Raw genomic sequence first — 27,946 nt, 5'->3', positions numbered from 1 at the left:
TAGGTACAAAGAAAAAAATCTAAAGCAGCTAACTAGGTGTTAAAAAAAGTGCTTCTCGTTGAGAAAGTTTGTTGAGCTTCCTTCATTGTATCGTTGTTATACATGTATTATATCTGATTTCTTGCGTGCAGTTCCAGACCCTGTTGAAGGACTAACAATCACACCTCTTGGCCATGATCGACTGGGCGTACAATGGAATGCCTCGTCAAATACAAACAACAGTTGCAATGCAACTGACTACCACGTGACCTATGAACTCATCAACTTGGAGCAGTGTCGAGAGACGTCAAGTCATGATGTGAGCACAATGAATGTGTCTGTGACCAACATCGTGATAAATGGACTTCATGCGTACTCGTCGTACAATGTGACGGTGACACCGCGAAACGAGGCTGGGTACGGTCCGATGCTGTATCAAACAGTTCAAACTGGAGAAAAGAGTATGTGCAATTTGTTTTTTAATTTCACTATTAGCATTCAACTTTTTACACCACAATAAAATCTATATGCCTATAATATTTTAGAATTTCGAAAACAATCTTCCTTAAAATATGATTTTAACCGACTGCACAGGAACCATACATTTTCTTCAATTAACGGAATGACACATCTCCTTATAACCACACCGCATAAGTCAATGTTTTTATTAAGACCCATTGTACCTTATATAAATGTGCATATTATTTCACCAGAAATGAGCAACACATTTGTTTTTAATTAACTTCTTTTCCCCAAGAACCAACGGAAACTCCAATACTCGTCGAGAGTTCTGCATCGTCTGACAACATTACTTTCACCTGGTCCCAAGTTCCTTGTGGCGGTAGAGGAGGCGCTATTACGAAGTACCAGTACAAGTTCATGAAGAGAGCCAACACGACTGTAATAGAAAAAGAAACCACAACTGCGATGTCCGTCACATTTCGCGGTTTATCACCTTGTACATCGTATGCATTCATAGTTCGCGCGTTCAATAATAAAGGAAACCGCGCGGGACCTTGGACTGACGAGTACTACAAGGATACAGTTGTAGTAGGTAAGCTTATCTTTTGAAAACATCTTTATGGGAGGTTGTACTTTCTACCCCGCTGTGTGTACTCACTGATAGACAAATAACTGGACCCATTTCCCCGATATTTTAAAATTAAGAAGAATCAACTCGTCATTATTGGTACACGTATTGATCACAATGTAAAGAGACAAATAGAAGGTTTCTTGTATTTTGGTCAGGGATAACATTGCACATAATTAGATCGGCGCCATAGAAATGACAAATAGAATAATTTTATGAAAATGGTTTTTAATGGTTTTATCCTTGAAAGAAAGGTAATTAAGCATACAAAAAATAAATGCATCGCCTGTGATGTTATTTTTGCAGATGAAATCCAATCCCTCAACCTGGAGCCCTCAACCAATGAAATCAAGGCCTCTTGGATAACTGCTGGGAACGAGGACAACCCTTGCCCTGTGACCTCGTACCGCGTTAGTTACCAACTTCTCAACTTTGAGCAGTGCCAACCGCAGACCGAGCATACCCAGATACACACGACAGTAAATGACACGAACGTCAACATAACATCAATGCATGCTTACTCCACGTACAGTGTGCAAGTCGTACCAGCGAATAATGCTGGCGCGAAATACATGAACAACAAGACAGTTACGACCGACGAGGGAGGTAAGTGCACTTAAACGCAAGAGGGCGCTTTACCCCTCCTGACATTTCGGCCATGTCTGAATCGGGCCTCCAGAGCTACAGCTACGTCAGCATTTTCAAAGTCGTTGTAATTGCCGATGACCCAGACAATAGATCTAGACAAGAGATTCGTGCGCTGCCTAGATTTCTATTTAAAGCCGGAGTCCATCATTTGCAGCTATCCAAAAAAGTAACTGGCGTAATTATTGTTGAAAAACATTATGGTTGAAAGATAGTAAGGGGACTAAACTCCCTGTGAAATTATTCTTTCTGGCAAGCTCTCATTTTGAAGAGATCAACGAAAGAAGGCATTTCCAACGGTGCGTCTTAAGAAGCACCGTAGAAAAATTTAAATTAGTAGTTCGTTTTGTTATTCGGCGAGCGCAAGCATTGGCATGACGCACAGGCGCGTGCTGTTCTTATAATTCGTCGGATCAGTGCGCGAAATCGCGGCGTAAAGCTGCAATTCAAAACGACTCAAAACATGATTTAGCAACTTTTAATTTGAAATTGAGATCCTAGAATGCTGCTTTTCTCGGAATTTACAGCTGAAGCTGAGCTGAAACTTCATCACGTTAGTTGTTCAGTATCCTTCATTATATTTTAAACGCTTTTGTTGCTTCAAACGAAACAAAATGCACGAATTACAAATGATGGACTATGTCTTTAAAGTTATACTTCTGTTGTACAAATCAAGGTACTGATGCATGGGTAGCAAGTGGGCTACGTATCTTTTGTCGGACAAAGGTATGTGTTCATGTATCATGATACCTATGCATGACGACATGACCCTTTTAATGTAATGCAATAAATGTTACTTAATATAGTACAGCACTTCAAAAATATTGAAATCCAGTTCATTGCAATGATACGCCAATATGCAGATCACACGAGTCTTTTCAATACATTGCAAAAGATTTTACTCAATATCACAGCACTTTAATCCATTCCTTTACAGTGCCATTGGCTGCTCCGGTACTCGACACAATGCTCCTGTCCAATCAGAGCGTTCGAGTGTCTTGGCATCCCATTCCATGCGGCAAACGAGGCGGTAACATCACAGGCTACACGTACGAGCTGCGTGACGCATCTGGGTCCATGGTAAAAACAGCCGACACCACGGCAGAGTCTGTTGAAGTCGATGGTCTGTCACAGGGGGCGTCCTACTCCTTCAGGCTGCGGGCGTTCACGCGTGTAGGACCAGGACCCTGGAAGGAAGATGATTTTGAGATTCCCAAAGGTATAAAATACTCAAAGAGTAATCAGTAACTTTGCTATTCCTATTTCACTGATAACTTGAATGTTTATTCAACTATCACGACAAAGGTGTATTTCCAATTTACAATAAACAAATTATGCTCTTGAAATGTAAATCGAAGAAATGTAGGACTTCGTCAATGTCATAGATATTGCATTTGTTGATAATCTATTTGAAAGAACACAAATGTGTGGAAACTATATTCATGAAGCCTGTATGCGTCATAACAAAGCTTTTTACCTATTTCGAAATGGTACAATCTTATTTCGCAGGCCCATCATATGTGTATGTAATAATCGAGTCGGTTTTATTTTGTCTTTCTTAAGACGATGCTGCTCCGCCTACTCCGCCTACTCCGCCTGGGAGTAGTCCTGCGGGCTCAGTTTTGGGCGTGGTCGTCTTTATCTTGGTAGCTTTGATTGTTGCTCTCCTGATAGCTATCGTAGTCAAGTAAGTCACCTTAATCACGACACCGAGAGTAAAATACAATGCGATCTTTTAAGAATGTATTTAAAGAGTTGTTGGCATTTTCTATCAAAGGAAACGACGAAAGCAGAGGACCAAGGCACTGAGCAAGGACAGCACTGGCGATGGTGTCCATGATATTTATGGGAAAGGAGACCAAGGTGGAGGTATGGTTGTCTATTATTTGGGCATGTTCACGTAAATATACAAATTAAAAAAAAAATATTAATAAAAAAGGCCTTATTGCAATCCATCTGCAGAGAAAGAACTAGCAAGACCATTCAAACGATGATAATTTGGTATAGCTCTTAAAAAAACGTTTTTGAAAGTGGCAGTTCAGTAACGTGAGAATGGTTGGTCTGAAAACGAAACTGGCATTTATTATTTCAGTTGAGCTGAAGAATCTGCCATCTACCTCTGGTTACAAGCCATACGCTACAAAGGGTCATGAACCAGTGGTGTCATCTACTAATCCACCAAAGTCAACCGATCAAGTAGCTGTTGATGTGTTGCCAAAAGCGGGACCATCCACTGATTCAGCATCAGCATCTGGTCCATCCACATCCACTAAGGCTCCCGTGAAGCCCAAACCGTTCGTCAATCCTTCCACCAAGCCCAAGCTGAAGGCTTCGGCAAAGGCATCCCCGAGTTTTCCCCAAGCCGGCCCAGTTGCCATGGCTCACCTGGCTGAATACATCAAGAGTAGAACAGCTGGGAAGGTCAACGGATTCCAACAGGACTACGAAGTGAGTCTTCTGATTTCTCTTACCACGATTTAATGTTATTTTGGTCTGACCTAAAATAGTCAGTGAAAGACACTGAGAGGAATGGACCAAAACGTTTGCTACATAATGTTCTTTATGTTTGAGATATGTGTCTTCGTAACTGCGATTTTGTGATTATCTCCCATCTCTTACAGTCGATTCCAGGTGAACCAATCCACCCGTGGAATGTGGCCAAACAGGATCACAACAAGAAGAACAACAGATACAATAACATCCTGGCCTGTAAGTCTAATTGTTCATCCTCTATCACCTTTTATTTTGTAATGTTTTGTTGGTAAAAAATGTGCGCCGTTCACATTTTCAACATTGACGCTAACAGCTTATTGCATCCTGCAAGAAATACCCTCTACTCTTCATTCAGTAAATGTCCCGCAAGTTGTAATAGGAATGGTGTCAAAAGTAATCAAGGGAGTTAAAGTGGAGGCCATAATTACGTATGTCGCTAGTATTATGCTTGCACAAGAATAACCTGCCATTCTTTCCCTTAAAATTCCTGAAACCTCAATTTTTGTATTCAAAAATTTGATATGATTTTCACACACATTTGTCCTTGGAGGGGTTAAACACAGATTTAAAAAGACTAAATATCTGCAATACCTTGTCTCGGCAGATGACCACTCTCGCGTGGTCTTGGAGTGTCTTGAGGATAACCCACACTCAGACTACATCAATGCCTCCTACATCAATGTAAGTTTTTGCCGCAATCTTCAAAATGGGTTAACACATTTTTATCTGCCTTATTTGACTCTGGCGAAAAAAGTAGAAAGATCTTGATTTTCTTTTAAACAGGATACTTTATATTTTCTTCCACGTAGGGATACAAGCAAGATTACAAGTACATTGCCAGTCAAGGTAAGCACTTAGTGAAAATGAAAACAAAAACTAAAGTTGTAAATTAAAATCCTCAAACTGACTGAAACATTTGTAAAGTGGGCGCAATCAAACCATTTTCCGTTATCAAAAATATAAAATGAAAGAATAAGTTGAGAAATGACGCTAATCAAACTCTGGTTAATTTCTTAAATTTAATTCAAAGTGGATCGTCTCACGTCACTAATTAACTTAAAAGTTGACAACGTTTCAAATTTAAAGACATTATTGAATATTGATACATCCTTTAGAGAGTACAAAGAGAATGTTTTAACGTGTTTGAATGTTTGAATGTTTTAATGTTTTAACAAAGTTTTAACGTGTAATTCAAGGTCCTACCAAGGCATCAGTGAAGGACATGTGGCGCATGGTGTGGCAGGAGCGAGTGGGCAAGATCGTCATGCTGACGAACCTGATCGAACATGGCAAGGTAATTCATAATAATATAAAACAAATTGCTGTGCGTAATTTTCTCATCGAAACACAGAACCATGCCTCTTTCTCGCTGTCTTTCAACTAGCTATAGGTCTTTGAGAATACTGAAGAGACGTGCAATCGTATTCTGGAAGTGCAAAAAAATGAAATGACCGAGTTTAAAAAGCCAAAGACTAGATTAAATAGCATAAAGTAAAGTAAGCCTTGTCTGTTCTGTTTGGGAGAGTTCCTTTTTCAAAATAGTATATCGTACATTAAGATGATTAATTTTGTTCATGCACAATTATTGTAAGGTTTCATCTACTGGTTCTCCGAGAACCCGGCTCATGCCACGGGTAGTTATTCTGGCCACAATAGTGCCATTTGCCCTGACAAGCTCATAAACAAATGCTGCCACAGGAGCTCTTGCATGGTTGCTCCGATATTCTTTAACTAACTGATACCTTTTGGTCTTTACTGCATTACTTAGGGGAAATGCGAGCAGTACTGGCCCGATGACATTGCCGACTACGGAGAACTGTTTGTCCGTAATGTTGATGAAACAAAACATGCCAATTTCATTGTGAGGACTTTTCACGTGTCGAAGGTAAGTCCAGAGTGCAAGAATGGTTTTGCAAAGCCAAAGTAATTTACTGAAAGACACAGTTTATGTGAAAGAAGTAAATTGCAGCTGAAATGCTGGTGCGCGTTTCGTCTTCATATTTCATCCGAACGGTGATACTGGGTTTATATTGAGTACTTTATAGTTGTAAGAAAAAAGTAACAAGTAGGCATTGAATTAAAACATGGCATCACTTACAATAATAAACTGCCTGCAGTACCCTTCGATGCCACTCTTCGCCGTATCCTTCTTTTCCACACAGCAGAAATGTAACATGATAAAGCAACACCGACCGTGTGCACATAGTTCAACAATGCAGTTTTTGCAGTAAGAAATGTTAATATTAATTGGCGGGTTTTTTTTTTTTTGGGGGGGGGGTCTCTTAGAGCACTGAGCCTGAGGGTGAATACCGTGAGTTAACCCAGTTCCACTACACCACCTGGCCAGACATGAAACCACCAGAGTCATCTCCGCTACTTCAGTTTGTCAGAACGGTCCGAGCAACAGACGCTTCACAACATGGACCCATCGTTGTCCATTGCAGGTAAAATATACAGTACGTTTTTATGTCTATACATTTAAAAAAAACTTTAATTATCCTCAAATTTCACACTGAGTTGGGGGTGAAAAGTTCCTCGTTTCCCCTTGATCAGGTAACAACTTGTGGAGAAAAGTCTTGAACACACTCGATTTATTGTTGTATTCTGTCGCATTAACTTATTCAGTGCTGGAGTTGGCCGCACAGGAACCTTCATCACTTTGGACTCCATGCTTGAGATGGCGGAGGCAGAGGGCCAAGTCGATGTCTTGAAGTTTGTACGCGATATGAGGAATCAGCGCTTCCTTATGGTCCAAACTCTGGTGAGTCTTTTGGTCTCGGATAAACTTCCAGTCTCGAATTTGTAAATTGAAACCTAAACTGACGATACAAAAACAAGCTTATAGTCAGTGTTGAAGTCGAGTCCATCACAAACTCAATCACAAGTCTGGTCATACGTAGCAAGAGATGAACAATAGCAAAGGAATGCCTTTGTGTGAGTTCATATGAATAGCCTGCGACTTGCATGAGGAATGGAAGACTTGTGATTGACTTTAGTGATTCACTTGCGAAGTTTTGTTGGACTTGTGATAGACCACAACACTATGGTGAAAGATGTCTGCAAACACACTGATAAGGGTTCATATAGTATGTAACATCTCAATATTGCATGTTTGTATTTCCAGGATCAATACAAGTTCATCTTCGATGCTCTGTTGGAGTCAAGTCTGTCAGAGAACACGGCCATCAGTGCTGATCGCTTTCATCAGAGCTTCGCTAAACTCAAGAAACGGGACAAGAAAGCAGGGACTACTGGCATCGAGGCGCAGTTCCAGGCAAGTTGAATTAATATTTCCGGTAAATTGCTAACGATGACAAAACTCTTAAACACTGGGCATTACACAGTTTGGGAAGGGCTTCGTAATAAGCAGTGAATCGTAGTTTCCATATTACCCTTTTAGTGACAAAGATGGCTTAAAGGTAACGTACATAAAAGTCATGTGTCCTACCCATGGAGCTATATGAAATACCGCACAGAAGCCCAAAAAGTTAAAGGTAAAATAAAATAAAGCGGCAGTGGGTACTTTATATTCAAGGATTTACTTGTTAATCTGTTAGCTCACTTTTAAGGGAGACTGCCTCTGGGGAAAACAAACACTTTTGCCCCGTCTGTCCCGAGCCTGAATGCCCCACAAGTTGAAACTTCTTTATGAACCCTAAATGAGGTATAATCTGAAGTAATAAGTAACGACGAATAGAAGAAGATAGACCCACAGTAAGTAATTCAACCCTGCTGATTATCTTTGATCGGTTGCCTTTTTTTCCTCTGTGATACCTTCACAGATGTTGGAGTCGTTCACTGCCTCACCGAGCGAGGAGCAGTGTATGGGAGGCAGGAGCGCCGCCAACGTTGACAAGAACAGATTCAAAGACTGCATTCCTAGTAAGTCAGTATCCAAAACAGGCACATATTACTGGCACATGCAAACCCACTGTTACCGTTACTACCTATTTTCAAAACTGCTTGAAAGTTCACTTCACTTTTAGAGAATATAGGTACATAGTTCTCGGTGTACAGTAACAGAGTTTGGTGAGTTAATATAAACGCTTTTCCTGTATTTGTTTAGGTTCTGTCAGCTTGTTGGCTCAATACAGCAAACACTTTTCGTTTTCTCTTTAGCATAAGTTGAACTATTGTTGTTGTGATGTTGCCTTTTTTTCAAAAATTTGGTGTTCCAACCACATTCCAATAAGCATTCGTTTAAAAGACAAGTGTAGAAGGCTTATAATGTTTTGTTTATTTCTACACTGACTTTGGATTATAAATATCAAGGCCTTGTACGACATGCATTTTACAATTTTCATCGAAACTGTTTGTCTAACAGAAGACAGCACCCGACCGTATCTGATGACCAAAGGTGACGAAGGAAGTACCAATTACATCAACGCTACATTCCTGGATGTAAGTCGTACAAACTTACTAAAACATCGACAGCAAATTTAATGCATACGTCACCCGTCAACCCCTCGAGTAACCCTCTTTAAACTTCTTCAAAACGTACAGCTTAACTATAACGACCTCCCATATCGTGCCCATAACCATGACGTAACACCTTAATAAGGGAACGTTTAGTATTAGCTTGATATCTTATGGTTACTGTTAGCAAACATTTGATATAGCGTAGTTATTATGCAGAAATTGTAATACCCTTGGAGTTATAGAAACCTAATTGTCTGTGTTCTTCTATCTTACAGGGTTATAACAGCAAGCATGCCTACCTTGCCACCCAGGCACCTCTGCCTAACACACGGGGTGATATGTGGAGGATGGTGTTCGACTACAAAGCATCTTGCATTGTCATGCTCAATTCTATGGACAATGACCCGGTATAGGCAATTCCTTATATTTCAAGGGGTAGCTTAGTTTCCACTCGTATGAATTATTAAAACAAGGCTATCGGCTGAAAATTTGTCGGGAACATGGCAATTAAACGAACACAAAAGATGGTGATATTCCACACGGTACCTGCATGCATCTGTTGAATATACAGTACAAGCTCCTTGATAGGATACGTCATTACCATCCCCAATGTTATCGCTGGAGGGCCTGATATACACTGTACTTTCCTCCCATAAGCCTAAATCTCTTGTGACTGTTGTTATTCTTTTTTCCAGAGCGTTGTCCAGTATTGGCCAGAGAAGGACAGTTTGGAGTTTGGACCACTGACCGTTACACTGACGAATGAGGACCGATATTGCGAGGACATTATCATACGGCAGTTTGATGTTAGCTATCCCGCTAGGAAGGTAGGCGAATGAGAAAGTTCTATCAAAGACCATTCATCAATTTGTCGTTGACTCGTGACGCACCTTGCGCCTGCGCGCTAACTTTTAACTTAGAATCAGGATTCCGCGTCGAACTGTGCTCGAACGTTAATGTCCTGGCTCCCTGCATCACGCTGAGTGCCCGCATTTTTTTGGTAACCAGCGATATGACCAATCTGAGGTAGGCTAACCCGAATGGTCGAATAGACTTGTTCACTTATTGTCGACTATACGTGCGTTCGATTTGATTGGGTATTTCTATAGTAATGGGTGACCGTAGCTATAAGTCGAATGTTGTTTGTTAAATATTGTATATAAGTTGCAGCTTATTCGAAACAGATTATGTCATTAGAAACAGTCCGATGCCTAAAATTTCGTTCTTTTGGTACATGTTTGTATACCCACGAAGCACACGAATCATTATTAGATGTCAGATTTTGCCATTAAATACTGTAGGTTTTGTTGCTAGTAAGCAAAACAAACAATATGTTCAACCAATTACTTTGACAAATAGAATGACGAGGTTCAGAGCGTCTGTCAGATCCAATACCTGGGATGGCCCCCTGGGAAAGAGGTCCCAAGATCTCCGTCTAGTCTCCTCAAGGTGCTGGAGGCTGTTAAGATGTGGACGACCGACCACCCTGATGGACCCATCGCTGTCCACTGCATGTAAGTACTCCACAGGGAGACACAATCTAAAGTTGTCAACCGTGGCAGCCGCGCAGTTTCACTTTCCCTACCTGCAATCTTGGCCAAATCTCGCTGGGCCCCCAACCCCCCGGCCCCCGTTCAATGTTGTCTCTCATTGCGCGGTGTGTGCTCTATCAGCTGGAGAGAACAACATTGACCGGGGGAGCGGGGGAGTGGGTGACCGTAGCAGGCTCAGGAAGTGTCCCAACCATTTTGGCCGGGGTTGTAGGTATGCATATTTTAATCCATGGGATCTCTGAAATGTCGTTAAAGCTTGAACTTTTTTCCCCTCTGTCTGAACAGTCTGAGCTAAACTTTCTTCCTGTAGGTTTCTTCATCACCTTTCCTGTTCTTCATCGAGGACACCCATAATTCATTTCTGATTGGGGATCATGAAACAAAGTGAGGACAGTCCTCGATTGGTATACGTGTATAAAACCGATGAGAGGTATAAATAGAGGAAGACCGATGGCATGTCCTCGATTTACATCATTCACAATCATGCGTTTACGTTGTACTTATGAAGTACCAGAATGACTCACTTAGACAAAATCATATTCCATGTGTTTCTGCCATTTTAAATTAATGTTAATAATTTAAATTGAATTAATTTTCTTCACCAAACTGTTAATTCTTGTCTCAGTGACGGTGTTGGATGCAGCGGAACCTTCTGCGCCATACTCACACTCCTGGACCAACTCGCAGTGGAGAAAGACGTAGACGTCTTCCAAGCCGTCAAGAAACTCCGCATCACCCGGGCTGGGATGGTCAACTCTCTGGTACGTTTCAAGTCATTATTACTGCACCTACGTACCGGGGTGTGCTGGGTGATTTAAAGCACAATCTTGCGATGTGGTATTAGGACTTTTCGAAACCTTGTCTTGTTGATTGGCTTTGTGTGCATCGGGTTCTTACTTCGTGGCCAAATCAGATGTTTTGTTGCTTCAACATTGGTGAAAAAATAGAGCAGTAGCCAAAACAGTGGGGTTATTATAACTGAAGCAATACTTTTATTCATAAATGGATACTGAGGCCAAAAAAGGCTCCGGTTTCTGGTCTGCAAGTGCGTCGTGGTATCCATGCGCGTCGGCAAAATTAAAAAAGTTTTTTTTGCAATGTTAGATGATACCGCCAAACTCACTGGTTTGACTGGAATCCTGCTGCTGCACAATTTAAACGTGTTTTAAATGGGGTTACGGTCGAGTATAAACTTTATGTGGCCTCTCTGGGCTCCGATACATTTTGCACTAAATTTAGTCAGGAACCATTTGCAGTCATCAGCCGACATTTAACGAAAAAAACAAGTAAAAAAAAAAACAGACGCTTCGCCGCACCACTTTTGGGCAAGCTCCATACCAGAAACAGAAGACTTTTTTTTTTTTTTACTAAAGACAGTCACCATGTAATTGTCACATTTAAATGTGAACATGAATTAAATCAACTCATACCTATGTTTTGCTCTTAATTTCAGGCTCAGTACCAACTGTGCTACCAGGTGATCCAAACCTACTTGGATTCGGACTCAATCTACGAGAACTATTGATGCACCAGTGTGGAACAAGTTATTTAACATCATAAATGTCAGATTTGCATGTCCATTAATTTGTAACTGATACCTAAAGTTTTTGTAACGTCAGACAGGATTTTTAAAAGGTAGGTTTCGCTTCTACCTCAGTATGAAATCTAGTTTCAATTCTAGCTCAGCAAATTTCTATTCGTCTTGGGGGCCCAGGCTGCTAGCCTTTTTGTTCTTATCTCGTTGACTGACTTTCTGACTGACTGACAAGACTGTTTGTGGTACGGAGCGCTGGGCAGTGTTATCGTATAGGATTATCCAGTAATGTGCTAAATCTGAGTCATTGTGTATAGACCAGGGCCCAATTTCACGGCGCTGCTAAAAATCACAAAAATTTGCTTAGCACAACAAAATTCTGGCATATACAAAAGCAGGTTACCAGCCAAAACTCCATGTGGTTTTCATGCTAAGTAAACAACAGTTGAATGCTAATCCAGAGCAATATACATCACATGGAGTTTTGGCTGGTAACCTGCTTTTATATCTTGTGCTAAGCCAATTTTTGTGCTTAGTAGCGCCGTGAAATTGGCCCCATACAGATGTTTGACACGTCTGTCAGTGAATATCCATTGTAAATCAATTGAATATGCGCTCTGACTTGGCCTGATGTGAGATTAAGCAGGCTTACCTAGTATTCTTCTTTCATCTAATGCGATTTGTCCCTGTTTAGCAGGGAATTGTCCTCCCATATTTTCAACTCGACATTCTTTGCCGTCTCCAGCTGTCCTATAATCATCTTCGTGTTTTTTCCCGCTTTGGTTTAACGAATCCTTAGTATAATAATTATTCAAGAAATGACGAGACCAATGCAGTCACAAATGATATCATTATTTGATTACTTTTATGCCTAATTAAACAAGCGGTAATTGATATATGAACATTTACCCAGACACCATGTGGGCATAATGATGTAAACTATGCTGTAAACTTGAATCATGTCAAACTTAATACAATTGATAAAATGTGCTCATTGTACAAGATTATTAATTTAACATTTATATTATCGAAAACAAAGCCTTTGTCGTAAAATGCGAACCATTGGATCTAGTCAACGTTAAGATAAGTGCTTTTAATTCCAAAAATGATGACTTCACTGAAATACTTATACGCTAATCTTAAGCATAAAATCGAGACATATTAAGCAAAGTCTCTAATTATTTATATACTCAAGATGTTGTTTAAATATTGTTTAATGGTACAATTTGAGTAATAATAATTATTTTAATCAAGAGTACACTCCTTAAGTTGCGTTGAGAAATTAAACACAAATGATCTTGCTATTACTTTGTGAACAGGTTTAGAGGCTAAACATGTCGTGTCCAATGCCTGAACATCAGTGTACAGCTGCTAAATACTGTTTATCAATACTCTATACATGTTTGGTATTTATACCAAATTGTTATGAAGTGATAGCAAGAAAGTGTTTAGATTTTGCAGTGAAGCGAAAGGGTTAATCAACCATCGTAGACACATAACTTATAGCGGTGGCTGTGGTTGGCATCAACATAAGTGAGCAAGCTGGGAACATTTCACCATGTTTTCCGTCAAACATTGAAGTGTACTTTCTGTGCGTTATTAAGTGCTTTCATATCAGTTTTTTAGTGCATGTTTCAAATCCTCAGACGCACATTCGTTAGATCGCCTATTTACAAGTATGTAAAAGACTTCTGTTATGAACCGCGAAGTGAAGTTGAATTTTGTTCACTGGAACTTTAGTCTAAAAAATATCCAAATAACACACTGAGCAAATAATGAGTTAGATGACAGTCCATAATAAAATGTCATTATATATATACGGCAGCGTAAATATCGACTCCGGTTGTTGTTGTTGCTGTTGTTGCTGTTGTTGGTGTTGTTGCTGTTGTTGCTGTTGTTGCTGCTGTTGCTGCTGCTGCTGCTGCTGCTGCTGCTGCTGCTGCTGCTGCTGCTGCTGCTGCTGCTGCTGCTGCTGCTGCTGCTGCTGCTGCTGCTGCTGCTGCTGCTGCTGCTGCTGCTGCTGCTGCTGCTGCTGCTGCTGCTGCTGCTGCTGCTGCTGCTGCTGCTGTTGTTGTTGAGAGCCAGTATTCGCTATTGAAGTTTAGGAACAACACAGTTTTTTTGTAAATTAAGTTTATATCAACTATACCGTGTTTTGTGTGCTAAAGATAAAGTTGTTGAGGTATCACTGGGTTCATGAGTGCGAGGAAGCGTGCAGTGTGAAGCATGGAAATGCTTTAAAATCCTACATTAATCCTACGATCCCAAATGAAGAGTTAACTATATAGCACTACTGCATGTTTGTACAGCTTGATTAAAGTAACTTGTTCTGTTGAACTATTTATCGACACAACCATTTAATTAAAAATCAAACCACCAAATCTCTGCGATTTTAAACAATTCACCGTTGTCATGTACATTCAAAATGAACAACACGGACCCCAAACTGCATCTGTTTGCTCTATCTATATGATTCAACCGAAAGATACTATGTTCTTTCATTTCTAACTTTTCGAATAAACCACAAAGTGAAATTGTTTATAGGTGCATATAAAAACGAGTAGAAAGTTGAACAAAAACAAAACCTGTCTGGGGCTGGGTTTGAACCTGCGACCTCTAGTGCGCTACCAACCGGGCTACCCATTCCTATGTTGGTGGTCCAATGTTATTTCAATGTCTTTGTTCAAGGGTGCTATTGAAAATCGCTTTAATTTCTCACATTTATTCCTCCTTTTTCTTTAAAATCGTGTGGCAGGAATCTTTTCTATAATGAATATCAATCCACATGGAATTAATCCATCGGACATTGAATCAACTCAAACCGAAGCGCACGTTTACCAATGTATACAGTAAGGTAAATGCGAACAGTAGACGCCATGACGGCCGGGTTGAAGTAGTTAGTGTGTGGGGTAGAAGCAGAGATGACATCCCATCAAACAACTGAAAAGAACAGAAAATAGAAACAACAGTGTGCAAAAAAATTGACGTAAAAACAAAATAATCACATTTTTCCCTCAAAAAGTACACACGGATATTGAAGTACGTCTGTGGTTTCAATTCAATGTTTGCAAGAAAATTGTAATTGCTTTTCTGATCCGGTTGCGATAACTAATTAACTATATGACTGTTTAACTTAATAGTCAAACCGCTTGACCTTTTTGGGTGAAGAGTCCAAATAGGTAAAAAATTGACAAAATGTCAACGATTTGGCTAAACATCTTTTCTCCATATTTTGTGAACCTCCCTCTGGACATGTCGATGGTATGTGCCTCGCGCGCGTAGTGCTAAACATATCCTTATAAGGGGATAGGCGCGTACTCCGCGATTTGGCGCACAATGCAGCGGTGTTTCCCCGTTGGTTTAAAATCAACCACGTGACGGGCTCTCGACCAATAGGAATAGGTAAACTGTTTCAAGCACTTATGAATAAATGTTTAAAAGGTTTTTTCTTCTTTCATGGTATAACAATTATTACGTTCATTCACGACCTTTAGGTTCCTTATGCTTGAAAATTAGACATTATTCTCAGATCAAACAGGACGGAATCGCAAGAGTTAAAACAAAAACTGACAAAAGCTTGCCAATATTTCAACCTTGTTTAGTCTTTGTGCAAGGCTGGAGTTTTTTTTTCACGTAGGCATCCGGTCTCTGACTTACAAAACGCCGTCAAACTGCGGCGGTGGTAGGCATCGCAATCAGAAAGATGAATCCAATGCAGTCTTGATGGGAACAGTAGCAGTGGGACTCATGAGGTTCCGAGCATCTCAAGCGCGCGTAAGGGTTACTTGGACATTCTCTGGGTCTCAGTGCCAAAGTTCCCAAGTAAAAATGTGATCATCTTTTTGATAGCGCCCCCTAGCGCCGAGATGGATTAACGACACTTGCAAGATCGGGACCGGAGTAGCAGGAAAAGGTGCAAGTGCAGTCTTAAGACTAAGACACAACCCAACCGCGCATGCACTGATGGGAGCAGTGACCTACCAGTATTTTGGACTCCAATACGACGTCAATCAGTCGTCCCATGGCGGCAGGATTAAAGTCACCCTCACTTGATGCTCGGATACGTTCATCAGGAATGGTGCCGTCTTCAAGACCCAGTCGCTGACAACTATCTACTGTCAAGATCAAAATAAGACATGGATGAAAAGGTGGAAGGATAAACATACAGCAAATGATTACAAAAAATGTATGAGAACTTGAGATGTCATTTTTGAGTGGTTTCGAATTAAGACGCTTAAACTTATCTGATACATGTATATAAAACCCCCTTTTAAAATTCTGCAACACTGCTACTGAAAAGGGGGGAAAGTCTCGCCTATATATGGCCATTTTCTTTTCTACAAATCTCCCCCCCCCCCCGAAAAAAATAAAATAAATAAATACAAATATTGGAAACAGAATTGAAAGATGTTGCAGAACTGAAAGATGTTACCCTGAAAATCTCATCCGGGGTACGGTTTTAACCATACCAATCAATTTTTATGTACATGTAGCTAATACATGACATTCGATCTTAATCATTTCAAGTTGGACAAACTGTAATGAAAATGATTTGGCATCCTGATGAGAAATAATAACAAAAATCTAGAATATGCATGTGATATGAAAGAAGTATTATCTGGCAAGCACTCATTGCGTGTGAAAAGGTTTCTGACTGTATCAATAGAGGGCGCTGTTTCTTATGTTTTTCCTCATGCAGAATTTTCGGCGTTTTTATCCCAGATTTTCTCATTCCCAAACAAACTGTGGATCGGGGAACAACGTTGTTTAGATATGGTACGTCATAATCTCCCTGTCTGGAAAGTTTTATAAAATTCGGCCGAGCTGATCGCCTATCTCGAAAACTAAAGCGTTTTCAGCCGCTCGTCCCACGGACTATAGGGACCAAGTTACTCGGGCTAGCTACTCAGTCTAGCCCCACTTGGTGCGGGCCTGCCTAACGAGTTTACTTCAACGTTGTGCACAACTCAGAAAATATAGATGTTATCATTTCCTTTACATCATAAAACTATTCTCGTTTGAAAATCAAGTCATAAGTCTAACCACTCACCCGAGTTCACAGTCAACTTTTCAACCGAGTTTCCAGTAAAATATTGAGCGGTCATACGCAGCTAACTTATGCGCGGGGGGGGGGGGGCCTCCCTAAAAAAAAAACACTTTTGACTAGCACCCCCCCCCCCGAAAAAAAGTAAGCAAACATAAAACACGACGCATAATTATATGTAAAAAACGAGGGGAAAAAACCGGAGAGTGCAGTACAGATAATCGAACTTAATCAGAGAAAGTTGGAGGTAACCAGCGTCCATTCTGCTGATGAACGAAGCTACTGAGTCCATACCAGAATTGGTATTACGATCATACGTAATTCCAATAACCATTACGCCATTTCTACCACTATCCATTCATTAGGTTAATGTGGCTTATCATCCATCGGGCACGCATCGAAGTAGCCAAACTGATGGCCAGTCATTCAACTCTCGCATACAAATGAAGAGTTGGTTATTTTGTTTGCATCTCCCAGGTTTGGTCTCAATGGGTATCATTCACCTTAGATTGTAAGACCTTACTTCACGCTTCACTTCCAACTTGTCACTCGCATGAGGGAGGGTTTTATTTCGCCGCGCCATAAACTGAAAGGAGCTCCATGACTTCAATAATGATTCTGTTTCTTCTTTTCTTTTTCTTTTTCTAATTTCCTCTCAGTTCAAAGTATTCTTCATAAGGTCAGTTGTTTCCTAAACTGCAGCTTCCTTTGAAAGGCTGGATGAAGATGCTTACTAAGTCTTTTAATAATTGAATATTTTCATCCGGACGCGACGTCGTCCAAATTCAATGTTTTTAAAAATCGCCTACAATCAAACACATATAGTGTGTATTTGTAATAATTAGTTATGTCGCGTATCATCATGTGGAAGATATAGACGAATCCTGGCACATGATACTCTCACGGCCCCCTTTACCAGGCGAAGGCGTTCTATATAGCTATTGTACAAAGCGACTTTTCGATGACGTACGTATTATCCGAACAAATAGCTAGATTTCGCCACTGAGGGGGGCCTCCGTGATATAAGTGATAGCGTGCCAGGATTGGTCTATGGGCGCAATGTCGCCGTCGATTATTAGGGTATACCGTACCTTATCTGAGTTTACTCACTCATTGGCTAGTGGTATGGCGCCACGTTCTTCATGCTTGGTTTACTCAAGCTGGTAACAGACTTGTCTTGATCAACTTGAGTGCGAGGCACTCAAACGTTGATTTGATTCTGGTTCTTTTCCTGCAATGTCGCAACCGATTTTATTTTTGGTGAAAAATCTCATTTATTTAAAGTGACTTTGTCCACCCAATCTATGCAATCCGTTAAAAACCCGGTGATGTAACATCGAAATGTCAGTACTCTTGTTCAACTCTCGTAGCAAGTTTCAGTCTGACGCGAATCTATGTAAACAGACTCAGCATTGTTTCTCGGTTGGTGTAGATGAGCACAGCCAACGAATTTTGTCTGCAAATTTAGTAGACCAGATTTGTGGAAGTGAAAAATCATGTCGCAGTTCGTGGCAATTGTGTCATTCTTTGCAACCATCAGTGGTAAGTTTGCTCAAGTCGGTGAAATCGTCCCCTTTTTCGACAAGACCCCTTGAAAATTTCCCCTTCTTGTAAAACTAGGAGTTTTGTATTGTTTTTTCCTCTTTATTTGGTCTTTTTTTCACGGGGTCATGCAGAATCGATTAACAATAATAGGAGTTACAGCTCGTTTCCCTGTAAAATAGTTTCGCTCTTCTCCGCAGTCTGCATGGGCCATTCTTTTTAATCCGATATTTCCCCTTTCGTTTAAAATTAATTAAACTATTACTGCCGCTGCTCAACAGATTTCTCTTTTTGCAGGCTAGTACAGTCATAGCCCTTATTCACGATTTGGCCATTTTTGTCGAGTTCCCTTAATTGATTTCATTAATTGTTAACTGTTGAATGGGATGGCGCCAGACTTTTTATGCAGGCACAATGCAGCCTTTTTTTTTTAGTGTCATTTGTTTGTTTTTTTAAGATGGCTTTAAACATTAGGGAACGTTTAATTACAAAATAATGTTAAATTATTCATTGAAGCAGACTGGAATTTATCAAACATTAACTTGTTTCCATTTACCTAATGTTCAATTCAATATGGCCGATTCGTGAATAAGGCCCATTCACCTTAGGCCTAAAACGTATGCCAACATTTCGCGTGATGTCATGAGAATTGTAAGTTAGATTTCACGGTGGGAAGCGTGGCTTCACTATGGCTTGCTTACAAGCGTTGATGGTGGTCACAATGCTGAAGGTTGCGGGTTTGTGTCTGAGCAATTTGTTTTCTTGAATTGTGTTTATCAAGTCTGACTGATTTGTAAAATAATTCCTATTTTTTGGCTGACTCATGGCTCCAAAGGATATTTTTTAAGGGAAATTAAGTCCGAGAACCATTCCGATACACCAACTGCACATTGTGGTCATTGGCTATACTTGGTTGCAGAAAAAAATAATTGCGAGCGGGAGGGGCCGTTGCACAAGGGAACGGAGCAAAGCCTCTTGCGGGCTGGGGAGGGGGGAGGGGGGCGGTGTGCCCACAAAGCCCCCCTCAGGTTGCCTTCTCGTTTCAGTTTTGGGAACACATTCATATAAGCGGTCATTATAGTACAGGAAATCCTTGCGATTTTCAGAATGAAATGAATGTTGAAGTATTGAAGATTGCCAAGATTATCGGTCACTCAGTCATATCCGAATCTGTAGGAAATTTTACACTCTGATTATGAAACTTTGATATGCCAAGTTTAAAAAAAATGTGGTTTTCGACAATCCAAGTTTCCTGTCTCTGTATCGTGTGGTTTCAATAGAAATATCTTACTCCTTAACTTTAATTTTAAGACAAAATTATCACCTCCAAGAATATTGCAGTGAATGTGTTCTGTGTGCTTAATTCGATAGTTCTAGTATTCATGGACTGTGCGGAGAGCAAGGCGAGGGTTTGTTTCTTCGGTCAACCACCGGAGCTGGATGCAGCAGACATGCACCAATGGACGGCACAGTTCATGGAGTTAGTATGGAAAGGATGCCCGAGACAATGCAGTGCATCTGGAGCATCAAATGATGATCATTTCGCCAAAGAAGGCATGTTATCGCAAATTAAACTTGTCTGTGTGTGTGCTCTAACTGCTCTTGTATTGTATTACACTCGAGGACAGACAACAAAAGGAGCACAAAGGGGCCTTTGATCCTCGGACGATGATGCCTATTGTTAAAACCGGTCCTCGATCGTATGGTTATGTGCTTAGTCAATGGGAAAGTGTTATATTAGAGGGACAAAGGGAAACACAATAGGTTGTCCTCAGGCGTATAGTAAAACACGACTGCGTGTGAGTTTGTCTTACATTCCCTATGTGGACTTGTGAACAAAAGATGTCCACATAATGCAGGTTGTGTTAACGTTTTGTGGACTAAGCCGTGGCCACATAACGTTTTGCCCTTACTGGAAAACAGGTTTAGAGGCATTTTTGGTTAGGTTTATCCGTAGCAGAATGAAGAGAAACACTATAGGGAATCATAGGGAAAAAAATTGGGTTAAAAGAGTTTTCACAGTTTAAGTAAAGTTATTTTTTGTACAGAATTTCTTAACTACACGAAAATAAAGGAATGTCCACACAAGGTATGTAACGTAAACCTGGGTGGGTGGGTGTGTGTGTGTGTGTGTGTCTGTCTGTCTGTCTGTCTGTCTGTCTGTACTTCGATTATCTCCAGAACCGGGCGCCGTATGAAGTTGAAAATCGGCGGGTGTATTGCTCGGGATACCAGAATGTGCAGTGGCAAGTTTGAAGTGGTTTGGACCAGCGGTTCTCGAAAAAGCTGCCAAAAAAACCCCAATATTTTCTAAGTCCTAACGTGACAGTATATAGCTTAGGACATAACAGTAACACCACGCTCTGCCGTTCTTTCCAATTGTTTACGTCATGTAAAGCTAAAGCGCGCGTGCTCAATATGACGCAACAATGGAAAAAGGATGTGGGCACGCGCGCGTGCATTGTAGGGCGATACCATTGTCCAGTATGGATGAATAGCACTGCATACCCTGTTTCCGTATGTACACGTACGTGGTGGCTACACGGGCACATTATTTGTGCAGTCGACTGCGCGACCATTGTAGGCGGTCGGCTGAGCAACCTTACTGCAGGGCGATACCATATTGTCAAGTAGGGGTAAATATCAGCGCCAGGGGATGGCGACATTGTGTGCGTTTAACCTGCGAGTGTGCGTTCAACCTGTGGAAGCATCATTGAATAATGTGCGTTGTTTGCACGAGCTATAATTCTCAACTGCCCCTTCCAAACAGGCACATTTTCGACTGGCCCTGCACTAGTCCTTCTTAAATATAAGACATGGGTTTTCCGGGACCACTAAATTTAAACTTCACATTTTTGCTACCTCTAAGCACAAGTGCACCTTTTCGGAGTGAATGCTGTCTTTATTGAAAGTGTTACCAAATGATGAGTTTTCATCCATGATTTTATGTTGATCTTGACATCAGATAGTTGTCAGCGACTGGGTCTTGAAGACGGCACCATTCCTGATGAGCGCATCCGAGCATCAAGTGATGGTGACTTTAATCCTGCCGCCATGGGACGACTGAATGGCCCGTCGAATTGGAGTCCGACATACTGGTAGGTACCTGTTCCCCTGGGTTCATTGCGAGGTTGGGTCTTAGTCAAAGAATGGATTTTGACTTTTCCGCCCTCATTCAGCCGGTCTCGATCCCTGACAAGCGCCGGCCCTCCCCTGAGCTAGCTGAGGGACATCTCATGATCTTGGAAACTTGATTGGAACGTCGCATCATGCTATAGGTCACTGTTCCCATGGGTTCATTGCGAGGTTGGGTTGGGTCTAAGTCTAAAAGACTAGATTTGCCCTTTTTTTCCCTGTAGCCGGTCTCGATCCAAGGCTGGTTTCTATAGATTCTGACTATTCCTGATGAAGCTTAGGTCAGGTAGCAGCTAGTAATACATTGTATTACAACTATACGTCACTTGACTAAAACGGAAGGAATGCCTCCTTTTCCCGAAAATGTCCAAAGTTTGCTAATTTCGTTTCGTCGACAATCGGATAGCGCCCGGGTATTGTTGAGTCTAATACAGGTTTTATGAACTGCCTAATTGCTAATTGAAACTTTGAAAAATGATTTGATAATATATACTCATTGCTTGCATTTCGAAAATTTGAAATTCAACGACGAGTTTGTGCAACAAGTATGCACTCGGATCGTTCACGAGGGGCGAACGTTTTACTGCGTCATGTGCTATTTTGAATTTAACGACCATTACCGGAATTTGCCCAAATTTGGCGTGGTCTCCATTCGACGCCGCCTGCCCAACAGTGCTATTCGGGTGCCTAACTTTCGGATTTCAGGTCAACATTAGTCTATGTTTTTTTACAGAAATATCAAACTGCATGTGATGACTGTATGATAAATGAAGCAAGTGATTTTATTGAAAATTCGATCGGAACATTAAAAGCTGAAAGTGATAAAGCGAATTCGGTAACGAAGCCGAGCTTTAAAAAGGGCTGTCAGTGTCGCCATGTTTATGTTTTTAGACACGCAGGCTGCCTGATCTACAACAAATAACAAATCATTTTATTATTTTTACTCACTGACTGTAATAAATTCAATTTAAGACACAATGCAGTATTTTGTTTTATTCATAGTTTTATTCATTTAAGGACTTGTTTTATTGTTTTATTTCTGTAAAGTTTTACATAGTTATGATTTATTAAACATTGTTTTTAGTGTGTCATATTTAATCAGTTTGAGAGCCCCTCGACAGAAACCATGTTTCTTTTGGGGTAAACCAGCGGGAGCTGGTTAAATATTGTACCGTGTATGTTTTGTCTTAAATGTTCATATTTCATGTGTGTTTCTGTGTATTTAAAGATATAATCTATCATTTGTAATTTGTGCATTTTGTTTATTTGAAGCATACTGAACAACTAACCTGATGAAGTTTCAGATCAGCTTCAGCTGTATTTTCCGAGAAAAACAACATTCTAGGATCTTAATTTCAAATCAAAAGTTGCTGATCCGAAGAATTATAGCAACCGCGCGCGCCTGTGCGTAGTGTCAATGCTTGCGCGCACGTCGCCGTAGCCAAGCACGTCAGCAAAATGCAAAAAAAAAAAAAATTCAATAAAAGATGATGTCTCAAAACCGCCAACCCACTGTTTTGACTGGAATGCTGCTGCTGCACAATTTTAACGTGTTTTTAGATTGGGTTATGGTCGAGAATAAGCTTTATGTGGCCTCTCTGGACTCCAATATATTCGCACTAAGTTTAGTCGGGCACCATTTGCAGTCATCAGCCGACATTTGAAGCCAAAAATCAGGTAAAAAAACAAAAGCCGCGTCGCCGCACCACTTTTTGGGCAAGCTCCAAACCAGAAACCAGAGACTTTTTTTGGCCTTTCTCTCGCTGCAGGAGTATGCCCGGTATGACAGAGAGCATACTCTTGCTAACCCGCGGGTCGTACTCCTGCCGTTCGTGCGCTCAGGAGTATACTCGCGTTAAAACGAGTAGCATGCTCGAACGCACCTGATCAGCGATGTTATCCCGAAGCAGCCTCGACTCCATGGGCGCGTGCGCGTTCCTTACACTTGAGATCGCGTAAGGCATGATGGCGTAGCAAGATCTCGTACCCATGGGAACGAGGTTGATCCCGAATGTCCTCGGGTCATTGAAATACAAAACTGGCTTATTGTCAGGTCAGGGAACAAGCATAGTCCAGATCCGTGACGAGCGCCGTTAAACCACCTCGGCGCTGGGGCGCTATCGACAAGATGATCAAATTCTGTCTTGGGAAGTTTGACACTCAGACCCTGAGAATGTCCATGTAGCTCTTTTCTTTGATTAATCCTTCTGACTATACCGTCTACCACCGCCGCAGTTTGACGGCGTTTTGCATCAGACTGGCTGAATATGAGGAACGAAAAAGCAATTTTAGCCTTGGACCAAGACTAAGCTGGTGGCAAGCTTTTGCCACTTGAGCGGATCCTCACCGACTTCAATAATTTTAGTAATAACGTTTCGCTACTACGTCAGCGTCGCTTTGTTTAGTGATTCTGTTCATTTCTCAATTTAGGGCCCGCATGTTGTGAATAAACGCTATAATTATTATAATATACATTATGTGTACCATGAAAGCAGAAAATATCTTTGAAACAATAATGGTGTAAAATCGGCTCCACTTGCGTGGTTTACATATCACGTGGTTATCAATGTATATGCAGTAATTTCACGGGAAAACCCATTCTCATAACTAAATGTGCCCCCGTTTTTTGATGACGCTGATTTGTTTTTTGTTTGTTTTTGTTTTAATGCCCATTATAGCCTTCGTCCAACGTCCTGTTGGATTGGGGTGGATCTCCTCCAAACGACTAGGGTTTCTGGCGTCATCACACAAGGAAATAAACTGGTCTGGGCCTCACATCTGGTGACAGAATTCCAGGTGTCTTACAAGCCTACACCTTCATCTAGCTACGAGTACATCAAGGAAACCAACGGTGATATCAAGGTATAGGCTTACAGTATATAAGTCCTTCACTAATTACGTGAATCATTTAATTGATATTGAGCTAGATCCAGTTTATGTGAGTTTCGAAAAAATGAGATTAGTGTCTTCAAAAAAAAATATGCACCACACGAGCTACTTGATTAACAACAATCCACCTCCAAATGCATCGCAAAGCCTGAAGTAATTCGGTCGTTTCACAATGTAGTGCGCCACCAAGAGTTTGCCAGTGCATTGTGGGAGATGGTCGACAAATTTGCCCGGCCAGTAGTTTCGTGAGCGTATGGTTCGAGTATCTGTTTGCCCTTTTCTGTCACTTTTTATCAATATGGTGTTGTTTTGTAACGTGGCAGAACGCTATGCCCCAATCTTTAACAAATTAGCTCAAGTTGTCTACTGGTACTCGTTAAAATGGGCCGTGTTTTGTCCACCGGGCCGTGTTTTGTCCAACTTGAAAAGTGGACTCTCTATGGCAAACTCTTGGTCGCACACTGCATTGTGAAACGCCCAATCCCAAGTGGAATAGAAAAGTAACTTCATCGTTCTTATAAGATTTTTTAAGCAGTTAATTTTCACAGCGTTTTCAAATGTTTTCTCTTCTTTTCAGTTGTTTGATGGCGGGGATGTCAACTCTGCTTCTACCCCACACACTAACTACTTCAACCAGTCCCTCATGGCGTCTACTGTGCGCATTCACCCTACTGTATACATCGGTAAACCTGTGCTTCGGTTTGAGTTGATTCAATGTCCAATGGATTAATTCCATGTGGATTGACATTCATTAACCTAAAAATGATCCCTGGTACACTGTTGTTTCCAGTGTTGGAGCAAAGGCTTTGACCCTCAAGGCCAAGACCAAGGCCAAGGCTTTGACCATCAAGGCCAAGGCCAAAGCTTTGACCCTAAAGCCTCGAGGCCAAGGCCAAGGCTTAACCCTCAAGGCCAAGGCCAAGGCCAAGGCCCTGTTTTATGAAATGACTACTGATATAGAACTACATTTGTAATTATAGTCGCATGAGTGACACATCATCACGCAAGGGCGGATCCAGAACACAATTTTTTTTTGGAGGGGGGGAAGAAATTTTGGTCCCCCCAAAAAAAGTGGGTCAAAAAATTACGGCTTGGGCTTCGGGGTTTCGTTTTTTTTTTTGGGGGGGGGGGCATGGCCCCTTTTGGCCCTCCTGGATCCGCCCTTATCATCACGAATTGCTCGTTACGAAGAACAACATTTCTTTAATTGCAATCAACATGCTAGCATACATGTAGGCCTACACCATTTTATGACTGCACTGTATCTAATAAAGTATAAGTTCAGGTCTTCAATATGGTTTAACTAAACAAAATAATGATTTACTTCTATATTGACACACAATTCTCCCAAGTGTAACAAAAGGGGGATCCAAGAAACTGATTTGGGAAATTTTTATTTGCTGGCCCAACATGGTCAGAAATATCAGCATTATCTAAAACAGATACATGCAAATCTGTAGCACTTATCAGGGAGACATATACAACCAATCAGATCTATTCCATAGTTATATGCAATTTAAGTGATCATCTCATTAGCCCCACAAGTGTACGGAATATTTTTGCAGCAAATCTACTACAATGGTAACAAAATGTGATGCTACAAAAGTGAAAGTGTGCCCAACACACAAATCTATAGGTTGCTTCCCTCCTCCATGGTAATACGATTAAAATGGTAACAGCAAAATTTCGAACAGCTTTATCTTGAAAATGCAAAAATCTATGGGCCTTGAGGAGCCTTGACTCAAAATTGCAAGGCCCTGAACTCTCAAGGCTAAGGCCAAGGCCAAGGCTTTTGCCCTCAAGCCTCGAGGCCAAGGCCAAGGCCCTAAAATCCAGCCTTAAGGCAGCCTTAAGGCCAAGGCCCAGCATCAAGGCACTACATCACTGGTTGTTTCTTTTCAAAACAAAATCGGAAAACGGTACATTTATCTTAGAGCATTTGTGCTTTTTGGAATGACTGTGAGAGATTGAAGCGATTTTGACGAGCTAGCACCCTCGAACATAAATATTGAAATAACGTGTATCCGCCAACATGGGGCCTGATAGCCAAGTTTGCAGAGCACTGGTACGACTTTGCGGAGGTCGCATGTTAACCCTGCTCCTGTCAGCTGTCTCTTATATATTCACCTATAATCAATTTGCGCTTGCTGTTTATTCGACAATTAAAATTTAAAGCGCATAGTATAGCTGCTTTCGGCGGATTCGTATAGGTAGCGCTTGGTATATCCGTGTTGTTCATTTTGGAGTGTCTCAAAGGAAAATTTTGATATCACAGAGATTTTTGGTGAATTAATTAGTAAATGTTTATATCTAAAAGTTTTACATTACAACTAATTCATGTTATCAATATCAAGCTTTACAAACATGCAGTAAATGAACATAGTTTTGATGCATTGTGGTTCACATCTTCATATAACGATCGTATACACCTCAATTATTCTAAGGCTTTTTGAGGTTTACATTATGAGCACTAACTTGCAAATTACATGTTACTTCAGCAACTTTATTTGTAGAACACAAACACGTCAGCTTTGATATAAACGTAATTTACAAAGAATGTTTGTTGTTCCAAGATACTGAAATTTGAATCCTTGTGGAGACATTTCTTTGTTCTCGTGTACTAAAGTTTTCGAGTTTGAAAGTACAGTTTTAAAATGCTCTTATTTTAACCAGAATTAATTTCCTTGGCTGAAATTCGGATACAATTTTTTGTTCCCTATTGTTTACATGTCCGTCCAGTGGGCACGGTGTATCAGATCCTATACCGAAGTTAGGTACAGTGGCTGTTTCACACACAAAAACAACAACCAAAGTCACTAACCTTTCAGCTGCCGTATAAGGGCATTTATGAAGGGTTCTAATCTACATTTATGCGGTATTTTGCTTAGTGTGTTGTTTGAATATTTATTTTGACTAATTGAAATGGTATATAAAATACGAGTAGAAAATATAATCACTTTCCGATTCAAAACACAAGTATTTTACATTAATTCTAAAAACAGTCTATAGCGAATATGTTTCTGAGAATTTCGAAACATGCATTGAATAAACTGTCATGAAAGTAGACCCCTGTGAGTAATTTGATTCCACTGAAACCAACGGAAAGTACACTCCAGTGTTTGACGGAAACCGTGATGAAACATTCCAGTCTTTTCTCGGACAGCAAAATATCTGTTTTTCACTTTTGGTTGCTAGTTTTGTCAGCAACCATGCCGTGTCTAATTTGCCATCAACCATCCATTCCTGTGTGTGTGGGGGGGGGGGGGCACGCTTTCCCCAGCGGCTTTCCGTGACCCCAACCACCCCACTTACCCCTACCTGGGTGCCCCTCCCCCACCATATATATATATCACTCGCCTTCGGGTGCCCCCCCCCCCTTTCTTTGAAAAATGTGCGCAGCCCCAGGCACCCCCTCGGAATGTTAACCCTAGTTACGTCACTACCTGGAAGGCTTTCGTCTTCTGTTCCAAAGTTGTGGTGTTTCATTTCGAGTTTTATCCCGACCTGCGCCAGTGTACATCTGACGATAACAACCGTTCCCTCTTTGAGAGCAGGTCCGTCGTGCGTATGGGGAGGTCCGTCGTGTTTGTGAGTAAAACCGTCGTGCCTGTGAGTAAAACTGT

At 41.0% G+C, this 27,946-nt stretch overlaps 3 protein-coding genes across 3 annotated transcripts in view; 2 read left to right on the top strand and 1 right to left on the bottom strand.

Moving 5' to 3' along the window:
- The window catches only part of LOC119736684, a 32,467-nt gene extending 20,403 nt beyond the window's left edge, over positions 1–12,064 (top strand). Inside the window, exons 19-40 of the mRNA XM_038210700.1 lie at positions 132–440; positions 737–1,033; positions 1,376–1,675; positions 2,652–2,933; positions 3,278–3,401; positions 3,492–3,583; positions 3,807–4,162; positions 4,336–4,423; positions 4,812–4,888; positions 5,017–5,053; positions 5,404–5,501; positions 5,976–6,092; positions 6,494–6,651; positions 6,833–6,968; positions 7,332–7,481; positions 7,990–8,089; positions 8,532–8,608; positions 8,902–9,033; positions 9,322–9,453; positions 9,986–10,140; positions 10,805–10,940; positions 11,633–12,064. Coding sequence (XP_038066628.1) covers positions 132–440; positions 737–1,033; positions 1,376–1,675; positions 2,652–2,933; positions 3,278–3,401; positions 3,492–3,583; positions 3,807–4,162; positions 4,336–4,423; positions 4,812–4,888; positions 5,017–5,053; positions 5,404–5,501; positions 5,976–6,092; positions 6,494–6,651; positions 6,833–6,968; positions 7,332–7,481; positions 7,990–8,089; positions 8,532–8,608; positions 8,902–9,033; positions 9,322–9,453; positions 9,986–10,140; positions 10,805–10,940; positions 11,633–11,704 — 3,425 coding nt within the window. The 3' untranslated portion in view covers positions 11,705–12,064. The remainder of the gene's footprint in view (positions 1–131; positions 441–736; positions 1,034–1,375; positions 1,676–2,651; positions 2,934–3,277; positions 3,402–3,491; positions 3,584–3,806; positions 4,163–4,335; positions 4,424–4,811; positions 4,889–5,016; positions 5,054–5,403; positions 5,502–5,975; positions 6,093–6,493; positions 6,652–6,832; positions 6,969–7,331; positions 7,482–7,989; positions 8,090–8,531; positions 8,609–8,901; positions 9,034–9,321; positions 9,454–9,985; positions 10,141–10,804; positions 10,941–11,632) is intronic.
- Positions 12,065–13,493: 1,429 nt separating this feature from the next.
- On the bottom strand, positions 13,494–18,513 carry LOC119736683 (ataxin-8-like). Its single transcript, XM_038210699.1, has 5 exons — positions 18,460–18,513; positions 17,965–17,988; positions 17,363–17,409; positions 14,407–14,440; positions 13,494–13,775 (listed from the first exon to the last, which is right to left on the bottom strand). Exons 1-5 carry the CDS (start codon positions 18,511–18,513, stop codon positions 13,494–13,496), a joined length of 441 nt encoding a protein of 146 aa, XP_038066627.1.
- Positions 18,514–18,987: 474 nt separating this feature from the next.
- LOC119736682 (inactive carboxypeptidase-like protein X2) lies at positions 18,988–25,128 on the top strand. The gene is made up of 5 exons (XM_038210698.1): positions 18,988–19,036; positions 19,671–19,853; positions 21,265–21,397; positions 24,113–24,296; positions 24,901–25,128. The coding sequence occupies exons 1-5, from the start codon at positions 18,988–18,990 to the stop codon at positions 25,051–25,053; spliced, it is 702 nt and encodes a 233-aa protein (XP_038066626.1). The 3' UTR covers positions 25,054–25,128.
- The last annotated feature ends 2,818 nt before the right edge of the window (positions 25,129–27,946 follow it).

The sequence above is a fragment of the Patiria miniata genome, unplaced genomic scaffold (assembly GCF_015706575.1).
Source record: "Patiria miniata isolate m_02_andy unplaced genomic scaffold, ASM1570657v1 HiC_scaffold_3, whole genome shotgun sequence".
Classification (NCBI taxonomy): Eukaryota; Metazoa; Echinodermata; class Asteroidea; order Valvatida; family Asterinidae; genus Patiria; species Patiria miniata.
This window is presented reverse-complemented; position numbering and strand designations above follow the sequence as displayed.

What these genes read in the sequence shown, in the direction of transcription:
- LOC119736683 (XM_038210699.1), bottom strand. Translation starts at nt 18,513, where the DNA reads ATGGCCCATGCAGACTGCGGAGAAGAGCGAAACTATTTTACAGGGAAA. An exon ending in AGAACCAGAATCAAATCAAC is followed by an intron (nt 17,410 to 17,964) that starts GTTTGAGTGCCT and finishes TTGAACTGAGAG; the next exon opens with GAAATTAGAAAAAGAAAAAG. An exon ending in GAAACAGAATCATTATTGAA is followed by an intron (nt 14,441 to 17,362) that starts GTCATGGAGCTC and finishes AAGAAAAAGGAG; the next exon opens with GAATAAATGTGAGAAATTAA.
- LOC119736682 (XM_038210698.1), top strand. Translation starts at nt 18,988, where the DNA reads ATGGCTTGCTTACAAGCGTTGATGGTGGTCACAATGCTGAAGGTTGCG. An exon ending in TGATCATTTCGCCAAAGAAG is followed by an intron (nt 19,854 to 21,264) that starts GCATGTTATCGC and finishes TCTTGACATCAG; the next exon opens with ATAGTTGTCAGCGACTGGGT. An exon ending in AAACCAACGGTGATATCAAG is followed by an intron (nt 24,297 to 24,900) that starts GTATAGGCTTAC and finishes TCTTCTTTTCAG; the next exon opens with TTGTTTGATGGCGGGGATGT.